The sequence below is a fragment of the Pipistrellus hanaki genome (genome assembly GCF_964339955.1).
Source record: "Pipistrellus hanaki genome assembly, chromosome: 13".
NCBI lineage: Eukaryota > Metazoa > Chordata > Mammalia > Chiroptera > Vespertilionidae > Pipistrellus > Pipistrellus hanaki.
In genome coordinates, this window is record NC_140515.1 from 52,031,117 (window position 1) to 52,055,666 (window position 24,550).

At 53.0% G+C, this 24,550-nt stretch overlaps 1 protein-coding gene across 1 annotated transcript; it reads left to right on the plus strand.

Moving 5' to 3' along the window:
* Window positions 1–1,523: 1,523 nt before the first annotated feature.
* MYD88 (MYD88 innate immune signal transduction adaptor) lies at window positions 1,524–5,532 on the plus strand. The gene is made up of 5 exons (XM_084902834.1): window positions 1,524–1,927; window positions 2,721–2,855; window positions 3,276–3,456; window positions 3,606–3,697; window positions 3,956–5,532. The coding sequence occupies exons 1-5, from the start codon at window positions 1,600–1,602 to the stop codon at window positions 4,108–4,110; spliced, it is 891 nt and encodes a 296-aa protein (XP_084758960.1). The 5' UTR covers window positions 1,524–1,599; the 3' UTR covers window positions 4,111–5,532.
* The last annotated feature ends 19,018 nt before the right edge of the window (window positions 5,533–24,550 follow it).

Sequence of the window (24,550 nt, forward strand, 5' to 3'; positions counted from 1 at the left end):
GGTGGCCAGACCGGGGGCGGGGCTCCGGGAGCCCTTTCGGTAACGAGAAAACACTCCGCCGCGGCCAGGCTCCCTCCCCCGGCTACCCAGCCCGCCGCCCGCCGCCGGGGGGGCCTCTTGCTGGGGATGGAGGCCCGGAATCTAATCCCTCTTCCCTGTTCCCGGCCATCTCCGCTGTCTCCGGAGTCCCAGCACCTAAACAATTCTGAGCCGCCCCAGAGCCCTACCCCCACGTGCTGGGGGATTCTCCTGGGAGGTCTTTGGAGAAGACTGAGGAATCTGGGATTGTGAGGCGGCCAGAGAGTGGATTTCACAATGGTGCGGAGATGTGACAAGCTCCTATCTGGAGAGAGAGCACCACACACGTATTCCAATGGCCAGTTTTACAGTCATTTGGGGTGATTGGATTGGTGCCCACCGAACCACTTGGCAGGGGTCTCCACCAAGGCAGGAATCCGCGGGGCCTGCAACATGCTGACACCCAGTAAGAGATCCATAAATACCTAGAGAACGAACGAATGGGTGAGTGGACGAAAGACCCAGAGCTCCCCAGGTCAGGGCTGAGTCTCCCCCAACCCGAGTCAAGTGTAAGGCCAGGTGCGCCCTTGCCTCCCAATGGTAATGTGTTTCCCTTGAGCAATGATTTCAACCTTTTGCATCTCAGGACACACATAATTACTAAAATTCTGGGGCATAACAAAAACTATATTGTATCTTTTTTGCCCATCTGACAAAAGGTATATTTGTAATAATTTTGATTCATTCACCTATTGCTGTGTTGACTGTTGTCTTTGGTTGGTTGGCTGTTGTTTTACAATCTAGTGAAAAAGAGGTCAGCGCCCCCTATTGAATAGTCAGGTATTGCATGTTTTAAAAATTATGGCACAGCAGTGTGAATTGCTGCCCTAGGGAGTAGTACTGTTCCCCCACCCCCCACCCCCACACTAAAGGCCAGGGCGCCCGGTTACCCCAACCCCAACCCCCAGCCCGGGAAGGTGGGATAAGGTCCCCCACTTTTCAAGGACAGGGCCTCAGACTCCAGAAGGCGGTATGGGTTTCCCACCGCTACCTCTGGGTGGACAGCCCAGGGCTCCCCACACCCCTAATGGGCAGGATTGTGCGTTCCCAAGAGATGGGGACACACAATCCTTGTCTCCTTCCCACCGGCCTCTAGGGCAGGCCGGAACGAACCCTTCAGAGCCCCAATTGGAAAGCTGTGACTCCACCAGATCCCAAAGAGCGAGGCCCCCTTTTGGTCCAAACCCCGAAGGAGGATCAGCCATCATCCCCCTCCCCCTCCCCCTGCCTCCCGCCCCGCACCGGGACCCCGGGCACTGGTCGGTGGGGTGCCTCCCCAGACCTCAAAAGGCAGGCACCCAGTTTCCTCATCCGACATCCAGGATCCCCCGAGGGCAGGGGCGGGGCGCCCCGCCTCCGCGCAGCTGCGGACGCTCCAGATCGGAGAGCGGGGCGGCGCTTCTCGGAAAGGGAAGCCCGCGGGGCGGGGCCGGGAGCCGGGGGGGCCGGGGCCGGAAAGGCAGGAGGAAGTGCGGGCCAGAGATCCGACGGGACTGTGCGGAAGCTGCAGGGCTGCCGGCCATGGCTGCAGCCGGCCCGGGTGCGGGCCCCGCGCCCGCCGCCTCCGCCGCGGCCTCGCTGCCCCTGGCCGCGCTCAACGTGCGCGTGCGGCGCCGCCTGTCGCTGTTCCTGAACGTGCGCACCGCCGTGGCGGCCGACTGGAGCGCGCTGGCCGAGGAGATGGGCTTCGAGTACCTGGAGATCCGGCAGCTGGAGGCGCACGCCGACCCCACGGGCAAGCTGCTGGACGACTGGCAGGGCCGGCCCGGCGCCTCGGTGGGCAGGCTGCTCGAGCTGCTCGCCAAGCTGGGCCGCGACGACGTGCTGCTGGAGCTGGGGCCCAGCATCGGTGAGGACGGCCCGGGGCCGGTCTCTCCCGGGGGGTCGGGGAGCTGCTGCCCTTCGCCGGGCTCAGCAAACAGTCTCTCCCCCCGCGAGGCCCTCCTTTCCTGGGGGGATCGAGAGGGGACGCGGCCTGCAGAGGGAGAACTGTGAGGGACCTGTTCCCTCTTTCAATGCCCAGGATGAGAGAGACCAGAGAAAGGAGGTGGAGGCCCGCAGAGAGCGAAGGGAAACCGCTTAGGTGAAGGCTTTTGGGTAGCACCCGGGGTCAGAATCCGGATCCTCTGGGGGGTGGGGGGGTGGGGGTGTCTGGGCTGCTTCAGGTAGAGCCACAGGGCAGGGGAGGGACTGACCGCTGCACACCTGAGCGCTGACAGTCTTGATGCGTCAGATCCCTAAGGAAACGCGCTTCCTCCTGCATAGGCAGGGGGAGAGGGGGTTGCCCCTTGCTTGCTTGGAGCCTCTGTCCTCCCTGCACATAACCACGGTCTCCTGAGCCCTTCCCGTTGCCCAGCCCCCTGTTCACATCAGCTGAGGGTTCTACAAGAAACACACCTTGGGTTCCGTCCGCAGGAGCCCTGGGAAAGGGTGTCAGGGCAAAAGGACAGAAAGATACACACCGGACCGTGATGGCTTCCCAGAGGGACATGCCATTGACATCCCTTTGGGATGGTCAGAGCCACACGGGAGCTGTCAGACCGCGGGTGACACCGGTGGACGTGGTTACGGGGTGGATCCTGACTGCGGGTGGTGGCCCGGGCACCCCGGGGCGGCCTGCCGCACTCCTTCTCTTCCTCCAGAGGAGGACTGCCAGAAGTACATTCTGAAGCAACAGCAGGAGGAGTCTGAGAAGCCCTTGCAGGTGGCCGCGGTGGACAGCAGTGTCCCCCGGACAGCAGAGCTGGCGGGCATCACCACACTCGACGACCCCTTGGGTGAGGTCCCCATACGGCCCCCCTGACCCAGGGCGGGCAGGTGGGCCATAGGGCATTGTGGTGTGGAGAGCGTGGCCGTGGAAAGCAGATGAACTGGCACTTTGGGCACATAACTTAACCTCTCTGAGCCTGGTTCTTCCACCTACGAAATGGGAAGAATAAGACTAGTCCTGCCTCTGGGGGGGTATCCATGAAAGGACGTATCTGTCTGACGGTGAGCCCAGGGCTTGGCCCAGGGCAGGGGTGCTGGGGGGATGCTCGTCTTTCCTCTCCTGGAAACAGCACGTTTTCAGAGTCGTGTCGTCACAGGGTTGGTGTGGGGTCCAGGACCGGGGGCCCCCCCAGGCTGGGGGCTCCTGGCTGGCCTTCTCCCCAGCCGTCCACGGAGCCCTGACCGTTATCCTCATTCTCTGCACCCAGGGCAAATGCCGGAGCGGTTTGATGCCTTTATCTGCTACTGCGCCAGCGACATCCAGTTTGTCCAAGAGATGATCCAGCAGCTGGAACAAACAAACTACCGGCTCAAGTTGTGTGTGTCCGACAGGGACGTCCTGCCCGGCACCTGTGTCTGGTCCATTGCCAGTGAGCTCATCGAGAAGAGGTTGGTGAGGTGGCCAGGGCGCCAGTGGGTGGGTGGGTGGGTGCACAAAGCCCCGCCCAGGGGCCCGGAGGCTGGGGTTTTCCCAGCTGGGCCCTGTCTCCTCCCAAGGCCGCCCCCCGGGTTGCCTCAGTGCCTCCCCTCCTCCTTAGGTGCCGCCGGATGGTGGTGGTTGTCTCAGATGATTACCTGCAGAGCAAGGAATGTGACTTCCAGACTAAGTTTGCACTCAGCCTCTCTCCAGGTAAGCGCAGTCCTTCCCTCGCCACAGCAGAGTGGGTGGGTGGGTGGGTGGGGCTTCAGGATGCCAGCCTTCCTTCACCCGGGACTGTGGGTGCCGTACCGAGGAACCCTGCACATCTGGGTGCCTTTTGTGGGGGTGGATGTGTGCCAGGGATGCTTCGTTGAGGGAGAGCTGTTGTTAATCCCTGGTCTGGGGACCGGCCCCTCCCCCACTGTGGGATGAGGGCCCGGTGCCAGCTCTGCGCCCCTTGGCATGCAGGCGCCCATCAGAAGCGACTGATCCCCGTCAAGTACAAGGCCATGAAGAGAGAGTTCCCGAGCATCCTGCGGTTCATCACGGTCTGTGACTACACCAACCCCTGCACCAAGTCTTGGTTCTGGACTCGCCTTGCCAAAGCCCTGGCCCTGCCCTGAAGACTGCCCTGGTACCCTGGATGTCCGTGTGTCCGTCTGCCTGTGTGTGTACTTCTGCCCCTGTCTCCCGCTGCGGTTGTAGGGGGATTCCTTGAGATGCCAACTCCACGGGCACATCCACTGGACACTTCTGAACATCACACTGCGTGTCCTGCGTGGAACCTACGGCTGCCAGGGGATGTGCCAGCTGGGACTCGGAGGCGCCATCTCTGGCCCATCCACACGCCTTAGACCTCAGTTTCTCCGCCTGGTAACTCTGTAGGGTGGGGAGAACAGGCAGCCGCTGTGTTCGAGTCACTGTGGGAAATGGCGGGGCCTTGCTCTGGGTCTCCTGGGGCAGCCAGATCGTGGCTGGGAGAGAGCTGGGGGCTGGGGCCACGTGCTGGTTACTGCCAGGGCAGTTGCTTCCACAAGGGTGCCTGCTCATTGCCCACCTCACACCCCACTTCCTCCTGCCCCGCGGGGTAGATCCGGGCCTAGCACACAGATCCCGCCTTTGAGCCTGATTCCCCCCCTGTGGGTTCCCCTCTGCCTGCCTCTTGGATTCCTCCCAGCCTCTTGCCACCTTCGGTGGGACAAGTCCTCCAAGCGGTTAGGGCTGCTTTCACGTCAACCCACCCAGGTGCCAGTGGTCACACGCCCACCTCTGCCTGGCACGGGATGGGACCCATCAAGCTTGGGATCTGAGGCTGGATCATGTGGGAGAAGCAAGAAGCCTTCCTCCCGGGGCCGCCGCCAGAGAGCTGGCCCACCAGCGTTTTCTACCTGGATTGCCTTTCAAAGTCGCTTGCTGGGACCGGTTTACAAACCATAGCCACATAAGAGCCTCCTGCCCCAGAGCTTGTGGGCACATGGACATACATACACACACACACACATGCAAACACACACACACCATTTTCCCCACTTCATTGAAACCAGCCTCTAAACAGGACCAAATATGCCAGGATTTCCGCCCTCAGGGAAGCACAGAGCAGGGAAGACAGCTGCTTGGCCTCACACAGCAAGCCAGCAGCGGACTGCTGTTTTCCTTCTCCCTCTCCAGGGAATTTGTACACTAGTTCATCTGAAGCTCTCCTTTGGGGAGAAAATATGGTCTCAGGTCTCTGTCAGAGCAGATCCCAGGACCCTAAATCTAATAGAAGATGTGTGCCTTTGTTCCCCCTCCAGCATGGCTGGTGTGGGGTACCTTCCCTTGGGGTCTGGGGAGGGCCTGAAGGCCCCTCTGCACCATCATGATGAAGCACTTAGCCCCATGCACCTCTCCCCGCTTTGATACTGGGGAGTATTTTGTAAAGATTTCCAGGAAGTATTTCACACCTATTTTGTATGCGTTTCGAGGAGTTCAAAGAGAACTGAGAAATGTCTGTGTCATTTCTCCTGTATCCTGGGTTTATAATAAAGAGTTTTCTATTTTGGGAACAGCAGGTTTCGTTTGTGTCTGGAAGGCGTTTGGAAGCAGTAACCTGGGATGAGGCTCTCCTGGGTAAGAGAGACTGGCCCCTTGGGTAGATTTCTGTGGGTTTGCCATGGTTTCCTGAAAGCTGGACCCCTCCTCCTGGGTCCCAGGCCTCCCGGGGTGGCCGCAGGCAGAACCAGGAACAGCAGTCTCAGCTCCAGGCGCTGGGAGACTGCTTGCCTCCATCAGGTTGGCCTTCCCTGGATTGTGCCATGCTCCTGGGTCCTGGCCCAGCTGGTGGGTAGGGGCTGCTCTTCTGGGTTCTCCAAGGAGAGTCTGAGACCCCTCTTCCCCCTTCCAGTCACAGCTCTTCGGGAGAAACTCAGTTGTCATCAATAATGGCCATCCATGGCATATCTACGTCACCCCTAAAGATGTTGCTCTAAGTAGATCACTTTTTCACTGTTGACTCAAGAACAGTTGGAAAATATACAGGGGGTGGAAATCACCCATAATCCTAATCCCAGAGATAGCTCTAGTGATCTTTTCAAGTGCCCAGACACGAGCGGCCATAGCTGTTCTCTCAGTGAGTCAGGTTACCATGGCGCCTGGATGCTGAAGGCTCCCCAGCCTTACTTTGCCCTCAGAGACTCCTAGTATGGCCCCCAGTGTTCAGGGCAGCTCTGGGCTAGGACCTTCTCCTCCAGTGTTCCCTTGGGAGCAGAGCCACAGTGTGGTCCTGGCGATGTCCCCAGGATTTACCTTGTGCCACTCGTGGTGGGGGGAGACAGTCTTTGGGTGGTGGGTGGGGGTCTCTGAGTAACACCAGTGCATCCTGGGAGAAGCCTCTGTTCTCTCAGGCCTGGCTGGTGACTCAAATGTGCTCACCACGCCCCCATCTGATCCTCACACCCCTTTCACCTTCCTTCTCCGGTGTCCACCTCCACATAAGTGGCTTCCTCTTCTTAATTTTGGTTCAGTCTTCTAGGAGCCTTGATTTCTCCGGATTAGACAATAAAACACAAATACAGTGTGATTTTGTTAGATCCTGGTTCAAGCAGACCAATTATAAAAAATCTTTTTTTTTCCCATATGACTGATCAATGTCCAGAATATTATGTAGATGACTATAACTCAAAACCAAACAACCCAATTAAAAAATGGACTAGGGACCTGAATAGACATTGCTCCAAAGAAGATATACAAATGACTAGTAAGTATATAAAAAAGATGTTCAGCATCACTAACGGTTAAGGAGTAGTGTCGGAGGAAGCCTGCTAGAAGATTTAAGTAAGATCTATAGTCTCATAACATAGTACTCAAAGTGTCCAAAATTGACAAATCACTCCTTATGCCAAGAGCCCAGAAAATCTCAACTTGAGTGAGAGATACAATCAATAGATAAAACGCCAAGATGATACAGACATTGAAATTATCTGACAAGGCTTTTAAAGCAGCCAGTGTAAAAATGCTTCAATGGGCAATTACTTGAAACAAATGAGAGAAAAAAGTGGTCTTAGCAGAGGAATACAAGAGATGAAGGACTAAATTGAAATTTTAGAACTGAAAACAAACAAAAACCACCTGAAATACAAAGCTCACTGCATAAAAAGGACAGAGGAAAGAATAAACTTGAAGACTGAATAATATAAATCACCCAAACTAAACTACAGAGAGAGAATAGGCTGGGGAAAAAATAGAGTCTCAGGAATACGGAAAACTAAGAAAAGATCTAATATGTGTGTTACTGGAGTTCTAAAAAAAGAAGAAGGTGGAGCTTAAAAAGTATTCAGATAAATAAGGCTGAAAATTTTCCAAATATGGCAGATAAAAACCCACAGACTCAAGCATTTGATCAAATCCAAACTAGGGTAACCCAAAGAGATCCATGCCAGGATACATCATAGTTAAATCTCTGAAAAGTCAGGACAACCTTCCCTAGCATGAAAGAAAACATTAAATTATTGTATATCAGATATCTCATCAGTAGGAAGTGGCACAGCATTTTTAAAGCACTCAAAGAAAAAATTGTCAACTCAAAATTCTATATCCAGTGAAAATCAGGAAGAAGAAATCAAGACAGGGAGAGGATCCAAGATGGCTGCTCGGGTATACACCTAGCCGCAGCAGCTCACAACAATTTCAAGGGAATACAACTAAAATGTAGAGTGGACATTGCCCAGAGCTACAGGTAGTCGACTGACTGAAAACTCTACAATAGGAAGGAGGGAGAAAACCAGAAGGAAAATCAGAGGAGCTGAAAAAAAGCCTAAGGTACAGAGACATGCTGCGCGCTCACACGCACGCGCGCGCGGAGAGGTCGCAGCCGGAGAGGAGGAGAGGGCTGGGTGCTGCCTGGCGTTCCCTAGCAGGAAGGAAATAGAACCCCCAGCCTGGGCTGAACCCCCGAACCGGCAGCGCTGAGCCCCAAGTTATGTGCCAGACCCTGGGGACCCAGACTCCGGCAGGGGGAGACAATCCCGGGGGACGGCGAAATGCGGGGCCCCCGGAGTCGCGCGCACATGGCGCGCAGAGGACTGAATGTTGACTCTGATGCTGGATTACCCTAGCCGGAAGAAACAAAGCCTCCGGCGGCAGCTCTGAGCCTCAGTCCAGACCGCCCCGAACTCCAGGTCTGGGCCAGTCCCTGGGGACCCAGGCTCGGGCAGGGGGAGACGGGGCTGTGAGGTGGAGTCCTGGGAGCGCGGCGAAAGGCCGAGCCCCCGGAGTCGCGCACACTGTGTGCAGAGGACAGTCTGTTGACTTTGATCCTGGATTCCCCTAGTGGGAGGGAGAAAGAAAGCTCCAGACTGGAGGAACGCCACGAGGAGCAGGAGCCCCTGCCGGACACCGGCCAGCCGGGCGCCAGCAAGGAGCCGGGCGACGGGGCCCCCAGTGGGGGGGGTGCCCCTGAGCCTTCGACTGCTGAGCGCTGGCAACGGAGCCAAGGACGGGGGCTGCTTCCTGGGCGGCGCCGACCCCGGCAACAGGCTGGAGCAGCGCGGGAGCCCACGGAGAACAAAGGGGTGCCACAGGCCAACCTGCTGAGCTCCCAGGACAAGGAGGAAGAAACCAAAGAAGTTCTCAATGTGAAGAAATCAAGTGAGAGCAAATGATAGTAAAATTACTTAAGAAAGAATACAAAGAAGATCTTGAAAAATCAAAGACTAAGTCAGAACTCAACGCACCAGCCAACATTGCAACATAAATGCGTTTTGTTTTTTTTTAAAAAAAGAAAAAAAAAAGGAGAAAAAAGGGACAGAATGTTGGAACAGCGGCGACCAGGCCTAGAGTGGCCAGGCACAAGGCAGTGGCAGCTGGGCCCGGAGCAGCAGTGGCCAGGCCCCAGAGCAGCAGCAGCCAGAATAAGAGCATCAATGGCCAGCACTGGAGCAGCCAGACCTGGGGCAGTGGCAGCCAGGCCTGAGGCAGAGGCGGCCAAGCCCAGGGTGGCCAGTCCAGGAACACCCAGACACGGAGTGGCTGGGCCCGGAGAAGCCTGGTCCAGAGCAGCCGGGTTGGGAGCAGCCAGGCCCAGAACAGCAGTAGCCAAGCACGGAGCATCCAGGCTGGGAGCGGCCAGGCTCGGAGCAGCTGGGTCGGGTGCAGCCAGGCCAGGAGCAGCGGCTGCCAGGCTGGGAGCGGCCAGGTCCGGAGCAGCAGCTGCCAGGCTGGGAGCGGCCAGGCCCGGAGCAGCCGGGTCTGGTGCGGCCAGGCCAGGAGCAGTGGCTGCCAGGCTGGGAGCGGCCAGGCCCGGAGCAGCGGCTGCCAGGCTGGGAGCGGCCAGGCCCGGAGCAGCCGGGTCTGGTGCGGCCAGGCCCGGAGCAGTGGCTGCCAGGCTGGGAGTGGCCAGGCCTGGAGAAGCGGCTGCCAGGCTGGGAGTGGCCAGGCCTGGAGAAGCGGCTGCCAGGCTGGGAGCGGCCAGGCCCGGAGCAGCCGGGTCTGGTGCGGCCAGGCCAGGAGCAGCGGCTGCCAGGCTGGGAGCGGCCAGGCCCGGAGCAGCCGGGTCTGGTGCGGCCAGGCCCGGAGCAGCGGCTGCCAGGCTGGGAGCGGCCAGGCCCGGAGCAGCCGGGTCTGGTGCGGCCAGGCCAGGAGCAGCGGCTGCCAGGCTGGGAGCGGCCAGGCCCGGAGCAGCAGCTGCCAGGCTGGGAGCGGCCAGGCCCGGAGCAGCCGGGTCTGGTGCGGCCAGGCCAGGAGCAGCGGCTGCCAGGCTGGGAGCGGCCAGGCCCGGAGCAGCAGCTGCCAGGCTGGGAGCGGCCAGGCCCGGAGCAGCCGGGTCTGGTGCGGCCAGGCCAGGAGCAGCGGCTGCCAGGCTGGGAGCGGCCAGGCCCGGAGCAGCGGCTGCCAGGCTGGGAGCGGCCAGGCCCGGAGCAGCCAGGTCTGGTGCGGCCAGGCCAGGAGCAGTGGCTGCCAGGCTGGGAGCGGCCAGGCCCGGAGCAGCGGCTGACAGGCTGGGAGCGGCCAGGCCCGGAGCGGCCGGGACTGGAGCAACCGGTCCCAGAGCAGCCGGGTCGGGTGCGGCCAGGCCTGTAGCAGCAACAGCCAAGTCCAGAGCAACTAGGTCGGGAGTGGCAGTGACCAGACCCGGAGCAGCTGGTTGTGGAACGAACCAGAGCAACAGAGGCCAGGCCCGGAGCAGCCAGGCCCGAAACAGCTTGCTCCTCACCTGTACCTGCCCACGGCTGCCTCTCAGACATGGCTGGAAACTTTTGCGGGAACTTGAGGGTCTGCTGAATCAAGTGATGAAGGCTTAGATCTGGATGTGTTGAGTTAGTATAGCGCTGGGGTGTTGATCTGTGAGTGCCTTGGGTGGGGCCTGGATGAGGCTGGTTGACCTATTTGAAAATGTCTTTTGTGTGAAGTGTATCATTGGGCATGTGGAGGTATTATTGATATGAGAAAATGCTAAGTAACAGATTTACTATCTGAAAAGGGATTTACTATCGGGGAAAGGGAGGGAGGAAGAGACTGAACATAAACTGTGCACCTATGGATGAGGACAATGGGGGATGGGGAGGGGGCAGAGGGTGGGGTGGGAACCTGGTGGAGGGAGGAAGAAATGAGGAACCTTTGTAATAATATGAACAATAAAGATTGATTTAAAAAAATAAATAAATAAAAAAATAAAATTAAAAAATAAATAAATAAATAAATAAATAAATAAATAAATAAATAAATTAAAAAAAAAAAAAAAAAAAAAAAAAAGAAATCAAGACAGCCCTGGCCAGGTAGCTCAGTTGGTTAGAGCATCATCCCAGTATACCAAGGTTGTGGGTTCCATCACTGGTCAGGGCACATTCAGTATCAACCAATGAATGCATAAATAAGTGGAAGAACAAATCGAGGTCTCTCTCTCAGAAAAATAAAATTAAAAAAAAAAAGATCAATGCTGAAACCTGTTTGGCTCGGTGGATAGAGCGTTGGTCTGCGGACTGAAGGGTCCTGGGTTCGATTCCGGTCAGGGGCATGTGCATTTGTTGCTGGCACATCCCCAGTAGGGGATGTGCAGGAGGCAGCTGGTCGATGTTTCTCTCTCATCAACATTTCTAGCTCTCTATTCCTCTCCCTTTCTCTCTGTGGAAAATCAATAAAATATATATTTAAAAAAAAAAAAAAGATCAAGACATTCTCGGAATTAGAAAAACTACTGAGACTTTATCAACAGTAGACCTACCCTTAAAAAATATCTAAAGGAAATTTTTGAAACAAAATATAAATGATTTTTATTTTTTTTTTTTTATTTTTTTTTTTTAAATCAATCTTTATTGTTCATATTATTACAAAGGTTCCTCTTTTCTTCCCCCCTCCACCAGGTTCCCACCCCACCCTCTGCCCCCTCCCCATCCCCCATTGTCCTCATCCATAGGTGCACAGTTTATGTTCAGTCTCTTCCTCCCTCCCTTTCCCCGATAGTAAATCCCTTTTCAGATAGTAAATCTGTTACTTAGCATTTTCTCATATCAATAATACCTCCACATGCCCAATGATACACTTCACACAAAAGACATTTCCAAATAGGTCAACCAGCCTCATCCAGGCCCCACCCAAGGCACTCACAGATCAGCACCCCAGCGCTATACTAACTCAACACATCCAGATCTAAGCCTTCATCACTTGATTCAGCAGACCCTCAAGTTCCCGCAAAAGTTTCCAGCCATGTCTGAGAGGCAGCTGTGGGCAGGTACAGGCGAGGAGCGAGCTGTTTCGGGCCTGGCTGCTCCGGGCCTGGCCTCTGTTGCTCTGGTTCGTTCCACAACCAGCTGCTCCGGGTCTGGTCACTGCCGCTCCCGACCTAGTTGCTCTGGACTTGGCTGTTGCTGCTTCAGGCCTGGCCGCACCCGACCCGGCTGCTCTGGGACCGGTTGCTCCGGTCCCGGCCGCTCCGGGCCTGGCCGCTCCCAGCCTGACAGCCGCTGCTCCGGGCCTGGCTGCTCCCAGCCTGGCAGCCATTGCTCCTGGCCTGGCCGCACCAGACCCGGCTGTTCCGGGCCTGGCCGCTCCCAGCCTGGCAGCTGCTGCTCCGGATCTGGCCGCTCCCAGCCTGGCAGCCGCTGCTCCGGGCCTGGCTGCTCCCAGCCTGGCAGCCATTGCTCCTGGCCTGGCCGCACCAGACCCGGCTGCTCCGGGCCTGGCCGCTCCCAGCCTGGCAGCCGCTGCTCCCGGCCTGGCCGCACCAGACCCGGCTGCTCCGGGCCTGGCCGCTCCCAGCCTGGCAGCCGCTGCTCCGGGCCTGGCCGCACAAGACCCGGCTGCTCCGGGCCTGGCCGCTCCCAGCCTGGCAGCCGCTGCTCCGGGCCTGGCCGCACCAGACCCGGCTGCTCCGGGCCTGGCCGCTCCCAGCCTGGCAGCCGCTGCTCCGGGCCTGGCCGCACCAGACCCGGCTGCTCCGGGCCTGGCCGCTCCCAGCCTGGCAGCTGCTGCTCCGGATCTGGCCGCTCCCAGCCTGGCAGCCGCTGCTCCTGGCCTGGCCGCACCAGACCCGGCTGCTCCGGGCCTGGCCGCTCCCAGCCTGGCAGCCGCTGCTCCGGGCCTGGCCGCACCAGACCCGGCTGCTCCGGGCCTGGCCGCTCCCAGCCTGGCAGCCGCTGCTCCGGGCCTGGCCGCACCAGACCCGGCTGCTCCGGGCCTGGCCGCTCCCAGCCTGGCAGCCGCTGCTCCGGGCCTGGCCGCACCAGACCCGGCTGCTCCGGGCCTGGCCGCTCCCAGCCTGGCAGTCGCTGCTCCGGGCCTGGCCGCACCAGACCCGGCTGCTCCGGGCCTGGCCGCTCCCAGCCTGGCAGCTGCTGCTCCGGATCTGGCCGCTCCCAGCCTGGCAGCCGCTGCTCCTGGCCTGGCCGCACCAGACCCGGCTGCTCCGGGCCTGGCCGCTCCCAGCCTGGCAGCCGCTGCTCCGGGCCTGGCCGCACCAGACCCGGCTGCTCCGGGCCTGGCCGCTCCCAGCCTGGCAGCCGCTGCTCCGGGCCTGGCCGCACCAGACCCGGCTGCTCCGGGCCTGGCCGCTCCCAGCCTGGCAGCTGCTGCTCCGGGCCTGGCCGCTCCCAGCCTGGCAGCCGCTGCTCCTGGCCTGGCCGCACCAGACCCGGCTGCTCCGGGCCTGGCCGCTCCCAGCCTGGCAGTTGCTGCTCCGGGCCTGGCCGCACCAGACCCGGATGCTCCGGGCCTGGCCGCTCCCAGCCTGGCAGCTGTTGCTCTGGGCCTGGCCGCTCCCAGCCTGGCCGCCGCTGCTCCGGGCCTGGCCACACCAGACCCAGCTGCTCCGGACCTGGCTGCTCCCAGCCTGGCAGCTGCTGCTCCGGGCCTGGCCGCTCCCAGCCTGGCAGCCGCTGCTCCAGGCCTGGCCACACCAGACCCAGCTGCTCCGGGCCTGGCCGCTCCCAGCCTGGCCGCCGCTGCTCCGGGCCTGGCCGCACCCGACCCGGCTGCTCCGAGCCTGGCCGCTCCCAGCCTGGATGCTCCGTGCTTGGCTACTGCTGTTCTGGGCCTAGCTGCTCCCAACCCGGCTGCTCTGGGCCGGGCTTCTTCGGGCCCAGCCACTCCGTGTCTGGGTGTTCCTGGACTGGCCACCCTGGGCTTGGCCGCCTCTGCCTCAGGCCTGGCTGCCACTGCCCCAGGTCTGACTGCTCCAGTGCTGGCCGTTGATGCTCTTGTTCTGGCTGCTGCTGCTCTGGGGCCTGGCCACTGCTGCTCCAGGCCCAGCTGCCACTGCCTTGTGCCTGGCCACTCTAGGCCTGGTCGCCGCTGTTCCAACATTCTGTCCCTTTTTTCTCTTTTTTTTTTTCTTTTTTTAAAAAAAAAAACAAAACGCATTTATGTTGCAATGTTGGCTGGTGCGTTGAGTTCTGACGTAGTCTTTGATTTTTCAAGATCTTCTTTGTATTCTTTCTTAAGTAATTTTACTATCATTTGCTCTCACTTGATTTCTTCACATTGAGAACTTCTTTGGTTTCTTCCTCCTTGTCCTGGGAGCTCAGCAGGTTGGCCTGTGGCACCCCTTTGTTCTCCGCGGGCTCCCGCGCTGCTCCAGTCTGTTGCTGGGGTCGGCGCCGCCCAGGAAGTAGCCCCCGTCCTTGGCTCCGTTGCCAGCGCTCAGCAGTCGAAGGCTCAGGGGCACCCCCCCCACTGGGGGCCCCGTTGCCCGGCTCCTTGCTGGCGCCCGGCTGGCCGGTGTCCGGCAGGGGCTCCTGCTCCTCGTGGCGTTCCTCCAGTCTGGAGCTTTCTTTCTTCCTCCCACTAGGGGAGTCCAGAATCAGAGTCAACAGACTGTCCTCTGCGCACAGTGTGCGCGACTCCGGGGGCTCGGCCTTTGGCCGCGCTCCCAGGACTCCACCTCACAGCTCCGTCTCTCCCTGCCCGAGCCTGGGTCCCCAGGGACTGGCCCAGACCTGGAGTTTGGGGCGGTCTGGACTGAGGCTCAGCGCCGCCGCAGGAGGCTTTGTTTCTTCCGGCTAGGGTAATCCAGCATCAGAGTCAACATTCAGTCCTCTGCGCGCCATGTGCGCGCGACTCCGGGGGCCCCGCATTTCGCCGTCCCCCGGGATTGTCTCCCCCTGCCGGAGCCTGGGTCCCCAGGGTCTGGCACATAACTTGGGGCTCAGCGCTGCCGGTTCGGGGGTTCAGCCCAGGCTGGGGGTTCTATTTCCTTCCTGCTAGGGAACGCCAGGCAGCACCCAGCCCTCTCCTCCTCTCCGGCTGCGACCTCTCCGCGCGCGCGTGCGTGCGAGCGCGCAGCATGTCTCCGTACCTTAGGCTTTTTTTCAGCTCCTCTGATTTTCCTTCTGGTTTTCTCCCTCCTTCCTATTGTAGAGTTTTCAGTCAGTCGACTACCTGTAGCTCTGGGCAATGTCCACTCTACATTTTAGTTGTATTCCCTTGAAATTGTTGTGAGCTGCTGCGGCTAGGTGTATACCCGAGCAGCCATCTTGGATCCTCTCAATATAAATGATTTTTAAAAGAATCTTGGAACATCAAGAAAGAAGAACAAGAGTAAAAAACAAGTTAATACAATATGTTTACTTCTCTTAAGTTTTCTAAATTATGTCTGTTGATGTAAGCAAAGGATTCGTGGTTGTGTGTAGGATAGATTAGGGAAGTGGATAAGCACAGTAGTTTCTGCTTCCAGCAATTGCGCAAAGGAAACCGAGAAATGAAGTGACTGCTGCCTGAGAGGAGGAACTCTGCAGTCCCCACGATTTCTTCTTTCCTCTAAAGATCAAAGCCCAGGAGGTCCACGTTCAGTGTCCCCTGTCCTACACCCTCAGACATTTTATGTAGGTAACAATATTTAAGATATTCATAACAAATTTTTTTAAAAGATAGTCACAAATATGAGAGAGTGAAGGGACTTAAAAGGAAGAAATATTTCTATACTAAAACTGGTAATGATGAGACAAGCAGAACTAGATAAGTTATATACAATGTTATTCCTGGAGCACCTACTAAATATCTGTAGCTATACTCTCCAAACATTATAGGTAAATCAAAATGAAATTCTACGTGACATTAATAAAATTATAGAATGGAGAATAGACTAGTGATTGTCAGGAGTTAGGGATGGTGGAGGGGGTCCGGGTTGTGGGGTGTGTTATGAAGAGGTAGAGGAGGGAGATCTTTAAGGTGTTGTAATAGTTCTGCATTTCCATTGTAGTGGTGGTTAGATCTACACAGGTTATAAAAATGGCAAAGAACTGTACAGACCCATTGTACCAATGTCCCACATCCTGGCCAGAATTTATCTACCATCTTGTTTTTTAAAAAGAATAATTTTTATTATAAAAATGATCATGGATAACATATTTATGCAATAGAAAAGTCTATGGGTTTTTAACCACCATTTCATTTTGTTATGTTTTTTTGAGGGCCAGTGTGTTATTGGCCCAGGTCAAAAGCTGAATATAAACATTACCTAAGCTGAGCTCTGTCCTTAAAGCCCAGTTGGAAAATAAAGGAACAAATGCAGAAATCTGAATACCTCAGGAATCAGACGACACAGCCCTCCACGGCAGGTACGCTGGCTTGACCAAAGGCAGAATGTCCTATACTAGTGAGTCCTGTAGACAGGCCCCTGTGGGCCAGAGACCTGACCGGCCTCTGAAGGCAGGTAGCCTGGAGGTGGGCTTTGAACTGTGGCAGAATTGGTAGGGTGGGGACTATGAGACAAAGAAGGAGACTCCAGCAGTAAAGGGATAAGTAAGGCAGACAGGGAAAGTGAGGGGCACATCTGAGGGCTGGGAGACTGGTAGCACGGGACCCTCCAGGAAAGCAGGCTGCCAGCGGGTCCAGGTGTCTGGGCAGGGAGGACCGGTAGAACCAGGCTGTGGAGACTAGTTTAGTGGGGCTGTGCAGATAGGTTAGGGAAGTTGATAAGCACAGTGATAATTTCTGTTTCAGGCAATTGCATAAACAAGACTGAGAAATGAAGTGACTGCTGGCTGGCTGGAGGAACTCTGGGATTCCTAAATTTCTCCTTTTCTCAGCTCCGAGTTCACCAGGCCCATGGCAGGGCCCCCTCTGAAGCACTCACGCATCACTTCAATCTGCAGTTACCTCCCCCTGGGGTCCTCAAGGTGGGCCAAGTCCAAGGACCCAGGAGGTGAGTGCTATGTGGTCTTCGAACTACTAGCTCTTCTGAGTATCCAGGTGTGAAAAAAACTGTTTTCAGAATATCAGCCTCGTTCACCTCAGGAGTTACCTTCCTCCAGAGCAGCACTGTGCAGCAGAATTGTGAGCCACATATGTATTTATTCGATTTTTTTTCTTTTTTTTTAAAAAAAAATATATATTTTATTGATTTTTTTTAAATAGAGGAAGGGAGAGGGATAGAGAGTTAGAAACATCGATCAGCTGCCTCCTGCACACTCCCCACTGGGGATGTGCCCGCAACCAAGGTACATGCCCTTGACCAGAATTAAACCTGGGACCTTTCAGTCTGCAGACCAACGGCTCTATCCACTGAGCCAAACCAGCTAGGGCCCTGATGCTTCTTTAAAACTGTTAATATTTGGTTTGATAGCAAAGTGTCTTTTTTGTTGTTGTTAATTCTCATCTGAGTATTTATTCGATTTTTAAAAAATATATATTTTATTGATTTTTTACAGAGAGGAAGGGAGAGAGATAGAGAGCTAGAAATGTCAACGAGAGAGTAACATCGACCAGCTGCCTCTTGCACACCCCCTACCGGGGATGCGCCCGCAACCAAGGTACATGCCCTTGACCGGAATCGAACCCGGGACCTTTCAGTCCGCGGCTCTACCACTGAGCCAAACCAGTTTCGGCTTTATTTGATTTTATTGTTTGAATCATCATCTGAGGATATTATTCCATTGATTTTTTTTTTTTTAAGAGAGAGTGGAAAGGAGGGGGACACGCAGGGATGGAGCCTGCAACTGAGGTACATGCCCTGACTGGAATTGAACCTGGGACCCTTCAGTCTGATGGCTGATGCTCTATCCACTGAGCCAAACTGGCTAGGGCCATACATATTTTAAGGTTTGTAATAGCCATGTTGAAAAAGTAAAAGCACGGGATTCTTTCCCCCTCCCTACATGGGAGTCTGTACAGTGAGATTCTTTCCCCTTCCCCATGTGGGAGTCTGTACTTGCTCTTCAATAAATTCCACCTTTGCCATATAAAAGAAAGAAAGAAAGAAGTAAAAACAGGTGAAATTATTTTTAGTATATTTTATTTAACCCAATGTATCTAAAAATGCAATTTCAACATGTACTCTATATAAAAAACAATTGATGAGATTTTAATTTTTTTCATATTAAGTCTTCAAAATTCAGAGCGTGTTTTACACTCACAGCACATCTCAATTTAGGCTCGTATTCAATAGCTGCAGGGGAGGAGGGAAGGGGGCCTAGTGGCCCCTGCATGGGGCTATGAAGCTATGGGAGCTTGTTACTCTGTGCGGTCCCTGGAGGATTGACCTTACCTGCTGGAATAGGGACTCTCAGGCCCCACTTCAGACCTAATTAATCAGATTCTGCATGTTAATAGGATTCCCAGGTGACTTATGGATACAGAAAGATTGAATAGCTCTGCCCCATACATTTGAAGACAGATACAGGGTACCGCTATGACTCGGAGCTATTGGGGGCTCTGTTCCAGACCACCAGGATAAAGTGAGTATTTGCAATAAAGCAAGTCTAATCTTTTTGAGCATCTTCCCTTGATTTGTTAAAAACTCAATATCTGTGAAGCACAATAAAGAGAAGTTCAATAAAACCAGGTATGCCTGTACATGGGGTTTTGGCTACCAAACATCAACAGTTCTCCTCCTTATCCAGGTTCCATGCCAGGATTTCCCTCAGCCCTGCTCCAGACTCACATCTAAATAAGCAGCACCTGCCTTGCTGCTGAATACTGTGATTGGTTCAGGCATGACATGTGACCCAACCTCGTTAAGGAGACCCTTGAAATCTGTTGATAGATTCCATTGTGCTTAAATGAAAAGGGCTGTGTCAGGTCAAGACCCACCTTGGAGCATTATGGGAAAGCCTGCCAGTATGCGAAACTTGTGACTGGCCTTGGGGAAAAAACAGATTCTGATGACCTCGTTTGAGTCCCTGCTTCAAGCCTTACAGCTTGACTTTTCAGACTTGTGAACCAGTAAGTTCCCTTTTGTTTAAACTAGTTTGGCTTGTGCCCTGTGGTATGTTAGACATGATGTAAAGCCAAGTGCAAGTCTTCTCCGAGTGACTCTCAGCCTCCACCGAGTCATCCCCTGGGAAGCAGTCAACAAGCTCTGGTGTCCTTTGGTTCTTCATAGCTCCCATGTCTGCCTTGGATTTTCTGTAGCTTTCCCCAAGATTTGGATGGGTTGGGAAGATGGATAGGAAAGGTCCTTGGCACTCCAAATTTGCTTCCTTCCTACCTGCCTCCTTCCAAATTTGCTATCCTTTGGGCCTGGTTAACACATTGTACACACCGTATGTATGCATGTTAACAGGTGAAATTATCCTTCCGCACGCTCAGAAAACAAAGGTTTTCTTCCCCAGCTGCAATGTAACCTGCACAGCTTTACTTTCTGAAGACCGACTCGGTGCTTGTGCAATGGGCAGTTAGTTCCTCATGGTTTCCTGCTTTCAGGCCGTGTCCCAGGCCTGCTGGGTGCAGGAGAAGACCCATTATAGCACTGTTCTTCAGTAGCTACCACAAAGATGCCACATCTTTCCCATTCTTTTCCTCTCTAGGATATGAATGGGTTAAATTCTTGGGCAGCCCATTCTGTAGAATTCTTTTACGTGATTCTATGGAAGGAGTTAATGTGGACTTTATTATCCTCCTGTCCAACTAGATGCTCTGTGGGAGGATGGCATGGGAAGATGAGGGGTGTTTTTGGTTAGCATTTACTCAAAGACAAAGTTACTTCCAAAAGACTGAGCCAGAAGAATGTGATAATAATAGAATAACACCTTCTCTGTCTGCTGGATGGGGTGGCCACAGCATAGACTCCGTTGTCAGGTCACAGAGAGCCCTCCCTCTGCTATGCACCAGGGAAATAACACCGATGCTGGGGCCCGGTCCCTGTGGAAAATAGTCTCCCCTTAGATAGACTGCTCACTGCTGTGCACATGGAGAATCGTTCAAAAATGTCTGTGCACTGCATTTCATAGGGCATTTGATTGTCCTCTTTTCTTGGTGTTCTGAAATTTCCAACTCAATGCCCAGGCAGCCAAGGGCCTCTCTAATTTTGGTAGACCGGAAACCCAAATTCACTTGGTCATGGTGAGTGCTATTGGCAAACAAGGCTTCACAATCCGCTGAGCATCAGAGAACACCTTCATTTCCTTAATCAGCTTTTGCAGTAAGGAATTCGGCAGTGCTACGAGTCAGCAGTGGTCTGATGTGAACCGCATCATGCGGATGGTGGTTGAAACCTGCTTTTCCTGAATAAACAGACCTGAGTCAGACACATGGCAAGCACTGCTGCTTAACCTCCATTCCCATAATGCTTTAGGAATGCTCTGTTCCACCAACTAATAAATAACAGCTGTCACTTACTGAACACTTACCATAAGCCAGGTACTGTGCTAAGTGTTTCCAGGAATTTCTGGAGGCGTCTCTCTCTCTCTCTCTCTCTCTCTCTCTCTCTCTCTCTCTCTCTCTCTCTCTCTCTTAAATTGATTTGAGAGAAAGGGAGAGAGAGTAATAATGTGAGAGAGAAACATTGATTGCTTGCCTCCCACATGAACCCAAGCAGGGATCATACCCGTGACCTGGGTATGTGCCCTGACTGGGAATTGAACCTGCTACCTTTTGGTGTATGGGATGACACTCTAACTGAGCCACCCGGCCAGGGCATCTTTTATTTTGAGGCAAGTTTCTTAACCTTTCTGAGCTTGTTTCATCATTTGTAAAACTGGCATGGAAACCTCACAAGGCCATTTTACTGACTACATGAGGATTTTATTTTGTTTTGTTTGTGTTAATCCTCACCGGAAGATAGTTTTTCAATGGAAGTTTTGGAGAGAGTAGAAGGGAGGGGGATGGCAGAGAGAGATATATTGATGAGAGAGAGAGACACATGGATTGGCTGCCTTCCTCAGGCACCCCAACTGGGGTCGGGAAACGAGTCTGAAACCCAGGTATATGCCCTTGACCAGGAATTGAACCCCGAAACTCTTACTTGGTCTGACACACTGACCACTGAGAACCACCGCCCAAGTGCTACATGAGGTATTTATATTAGCACATTGCCTGGCCCACTATAGGCACTTATACCTGCTGTGAAGATTTTATTGGGCTTTTAATCTGAATTTACATTATGAAACTAGGTATTAAATTCCAAATTGGGGGAGTTCCAAATTGTGATCAGGCTGTCCAAATTGATTCAGTTCAGAGTGAGTTAAGAGAGTGAGGGATACCAGCTTATCAGAAGAAAAATATGAATATTTAGTTCCTGAGCGTACTAGTGAGATAGCTGTTGTCTTTGAGTGTTTTTATGAATTACACCCATGCCTCAGAGACTCTTACACCCCTGCCTAAGGTTGAGAATGAAACGGTGTATACATTTTTGCAAATTTTCCTAAAAAGTAGAGAAATGCAGCTTCTCATCAATTTTTTAACCTTCATCATGCTGGCAAGGTTTATGATGGGCAGAAAAACACCAAACCCCAAACTCCACAAAAATCCTTTACTCCCTTTCTAGTGATAGGGTATACCCTGGCCTCCTGGTCACCCACAGCCTAATTTGGAATGCAGAATATTCCCAGGAAGAGAAGATGGTGAGTACAGGCAGCACAGGCTATGTGCCCAGAAATGAGGCGGTAAGTGTACATGACTTCCCTCAGGGCTGGAACATCTCAGAAAAAGCATTAAAGCATTCAAAGGAGGGGGAGGGGCGGGTGACCTGTCAGCTGGACCCGGCAGAGCCAGTAAGACCTGGGCAGGTGGAGCAGAAGACAAGAGGCATTCCTAGAAGGAGGAAGGGCCTGAACAGCAGGGCAGAGGGAGGCACAGTGAAACCAGGTGGACGAGAGGGTTGAAGTCCCCTCAGATTGAAAGAAGGGAAGTAAAAACCTCACTTATTGCCTGAGACATGAGAAACCAAAGTTAAATTATAAAATATACTTTAATAGAGCACATAAACAGACATGGATAGTTGAGCACTTATGTACCCATCATCAGGTTAAAAACTGGAATATGACCCGAATCTTGTAAGTCTTCCTTGTGTCCTACCCTAGTAGCATCCCTCTCCTTTCCCCTAGAGCCATGGTCGGCAAACTGCAGCTCACGAGCCACATGCAGTCTTTGGCCCCTTGAGTGTGGCTCTTCCACAAAATCCCATGGTCTGGGCGAGTCTATTTTGAAGAAGTGGCGTTAAAAGAAGTTTAAGTTTTAAAATGTGGCTCTCCAAAGAAATTTCAATCGTTGTAATGTTGATATTTGGCTCTGTTGACTAATGCAGCGTTTTTCAACCGCTGTTCCTGGTGTGCCATAGGTGCAGACAAGACAAGAATTTTATAATTTTTCACTATTTTGTTTACTTAATATTTCATAATAAAGTAATTATAAAATACTTTCTTTGTGTTTATTTGATTCCTATTCAAGAGAATTACTTTATATATAGTCAATATAGGCACAGAGTTAAATTTTTTAACATTTTCTAATGGTGGTGTGCCTCGTGATTTTTTTCATGAAACAAGTGTGCCTTTGCCCAAAAAAGGTTGAAAAACACTGGACTAATGAGTTTGCCGACCACTGCCCTAGAGCTAACTGCCAAACTAAATTTCTGTTTCCTTGCTCTCCTTAAGTTTTTAAAACAGAAAGGTTAAATTGTGACTACTTTTGACCTTTTTGTGAATGCAATCATCCCGTATGCATTCTGTTACTGAGGTTGAGCTGAGTTATTTTATCTAATTGTAGTAAATACATTTCCCCTGCTGTTTAGTTTCCACTGTATGGATATTTTTACATTGTGTCTGGGTGATTTCCTTTGTTTAGCTATCACTGAACATACTGAGATAGGCATACTTGTATCTATTACTTGGAATATATGAACAAGAGTTTATGAAGGAGTGGGAGTGCTGGGCTATAGGGGAAGCGCAGATCCTGTTTTCTAGGTGATACCAACATGTTTTCCAAAGAGGTTGCATCAGTTGACATTCCAACTAACAGAGGACCACAGTTTTTGTTGTTCTTCATCTTGGCCAACACAAATGCAAAAGCCAGAGAATACTATCTGGTAAGAATAAAATTGTATTGCATTTTAGCTTGAATTTGCACTTCCTTGATTTTTAATGCAGCTGGAGTTTAAGTTTATGGACCCCCAAAATATTTTTTAATATATTTTATTTTTTACAGAGAGGAAGGGAGAGGGAGAGGGATAGTTAGAAACATCGATGAGAGAGAAACATTGATCAGCTGCCTCCTGCACCCCTCCTTCTGGAGATGTGCCTGCAACCACGGTACATGACCTTGACCGGAATTGAACCTGTCAGTCCTCAGGCTGACGCTGTATCTACTGAGCCAAACCAGTTAGGACACCCAAGGGCCTCCAAAATATTTTTATGAAATTGATCTTATTAAATTGCTTTAAAGAATTCACATTGTTAGTGTTATACAGTATTAGAATATTTTCTCCTTATATTCCAAACAATACACATAAAGCAAATGTGTACTACACTTCCAGGGTCTCCCAGACCTGTTTTACAAATTTACATATATGTATGTTATAGACTAACTAGAGGCCCGGTGCACGCAAGTCATGCATGAGTAGGGTCCATAGGCCTGGCCAGCTGGGGCCTTCCTTCGTTCTGTGCTGCCTCCTGGTGGTCAGTGAACATCATAGTGAGCAATCAAACTCCTGAGGGGATACTTTGCATATTAGTCTTTTATATATATAGATATTTGTGTCTCCAACAAATTCATGTATTGAAATTCTAACCTTCATCCCCCAATGTGATGTTGGTAGATGGGGCTTTGGGAGGTAATTAGGTCATAAGGGTGGAGCCCTCATGAATGGGATTAGTGCTCTTCTCTGCAGAAACACAGAGCCTACTCCAGCCTCTGTCAGAAGAGAATGCAAAGAGAAAACAATTGTCTACAAACCAGATCTGCCAGCAGCTAGATATTTAGACTTCCCAGACTCCAGAACTGTGAGGAAAAAAATGCTTGTGGTTTAAGCCACCCAGCCTATGGTAATTTGTTATGATGACCAAAATAATGCAGAAAATCTAATTTATCTTGTTTACCTTAATTGCTTTGCTCACTTAGATTCTGAGCATCTGCCACTTTGGACATCCATTTCCTGGGTCTCAAGGTATCAGCTTTTCATCAGGCCCCTAGACTCCTAACTTGTTCACATCTCCTCTACTTTCACACTCCATCTATCCTATATAACAAAGACGTTATATGCAAATTGACCATCACTCCAATGCACAACATGGCCACACAAGATGGCCTGCAGGGGGGGGCAGTTGTGGGTGATCAGGCCAGCAGGGGAGGGCAGTTGGGGGGGACCAGGCCTGCAGGGGAGGGCAGTTGAGGGGGAATCAGGCTGGCAGGGGAGCAGTTAGGCATTGATCAGGCTGACAGGGGAGTGGTTAGGGTGTGATCAGGCTGGCAGGCAGAAGCGCTTAGGGGCAATCAAGCAGGCAGGCAGGTGAGCGGTTGGGAGCCAGCAGTCCTGGATTGTGAGAGGGATCCCAGATTGGAGAGGGTGCAGGCTGGGCTAAGGGACACATACACATCCCCCATGCATGAATTTTGGGCACTGGGCCTCTAGTTTAATCATATGTGCCTGGCACTAGCCAGGAAGCACACCTATGTGAGGCATGGGAGTTGTCCCTCTCATAACAAGAGATGACATTATACTCCATCTGACATGTGATAAGGGATAGAGAGGGGAACCGACACGGAACTGCTGAGAAAATCAGCTTATGACAGAAACTGACAATTTTGCTTTTCTTTATATTCAGGTTTCTCATAGGGTGCACATTAATTTCTATACTTCAAAACTTCCATTGATGGAGCCTATAAGACTCAAATGATTTCAGCTGTAATTACCACATCAAGGCATCATTGAAATCAGTCCTCTCC

Excerpts from the sequence above, each read along its gene's own strand:
- MYD88 (XM_084902834.1), top strand. The coding sequence starts at position 1,600 with ATGGCTGCAGCCGGCCCGGGTGCGGGCCCCGCGCCCGCCGCCTCCGCC. Across the intron at positions 1,928-2,720 it reads GGAGCTGGGGCCCAGCATCG|AGGAGGACTGCCAGAAGTAC; the intron begins GTGAGGACGGCC and ends CTCTTCCTCCAG. Across the intron at positions 2,856-3,275 it reads CACACTCGACGACCCCTTGG|GGCAAATGCCGGAGCGGTTT; the intron begins GTGAGGTCCCCA and ends CTCTGCACCCAG.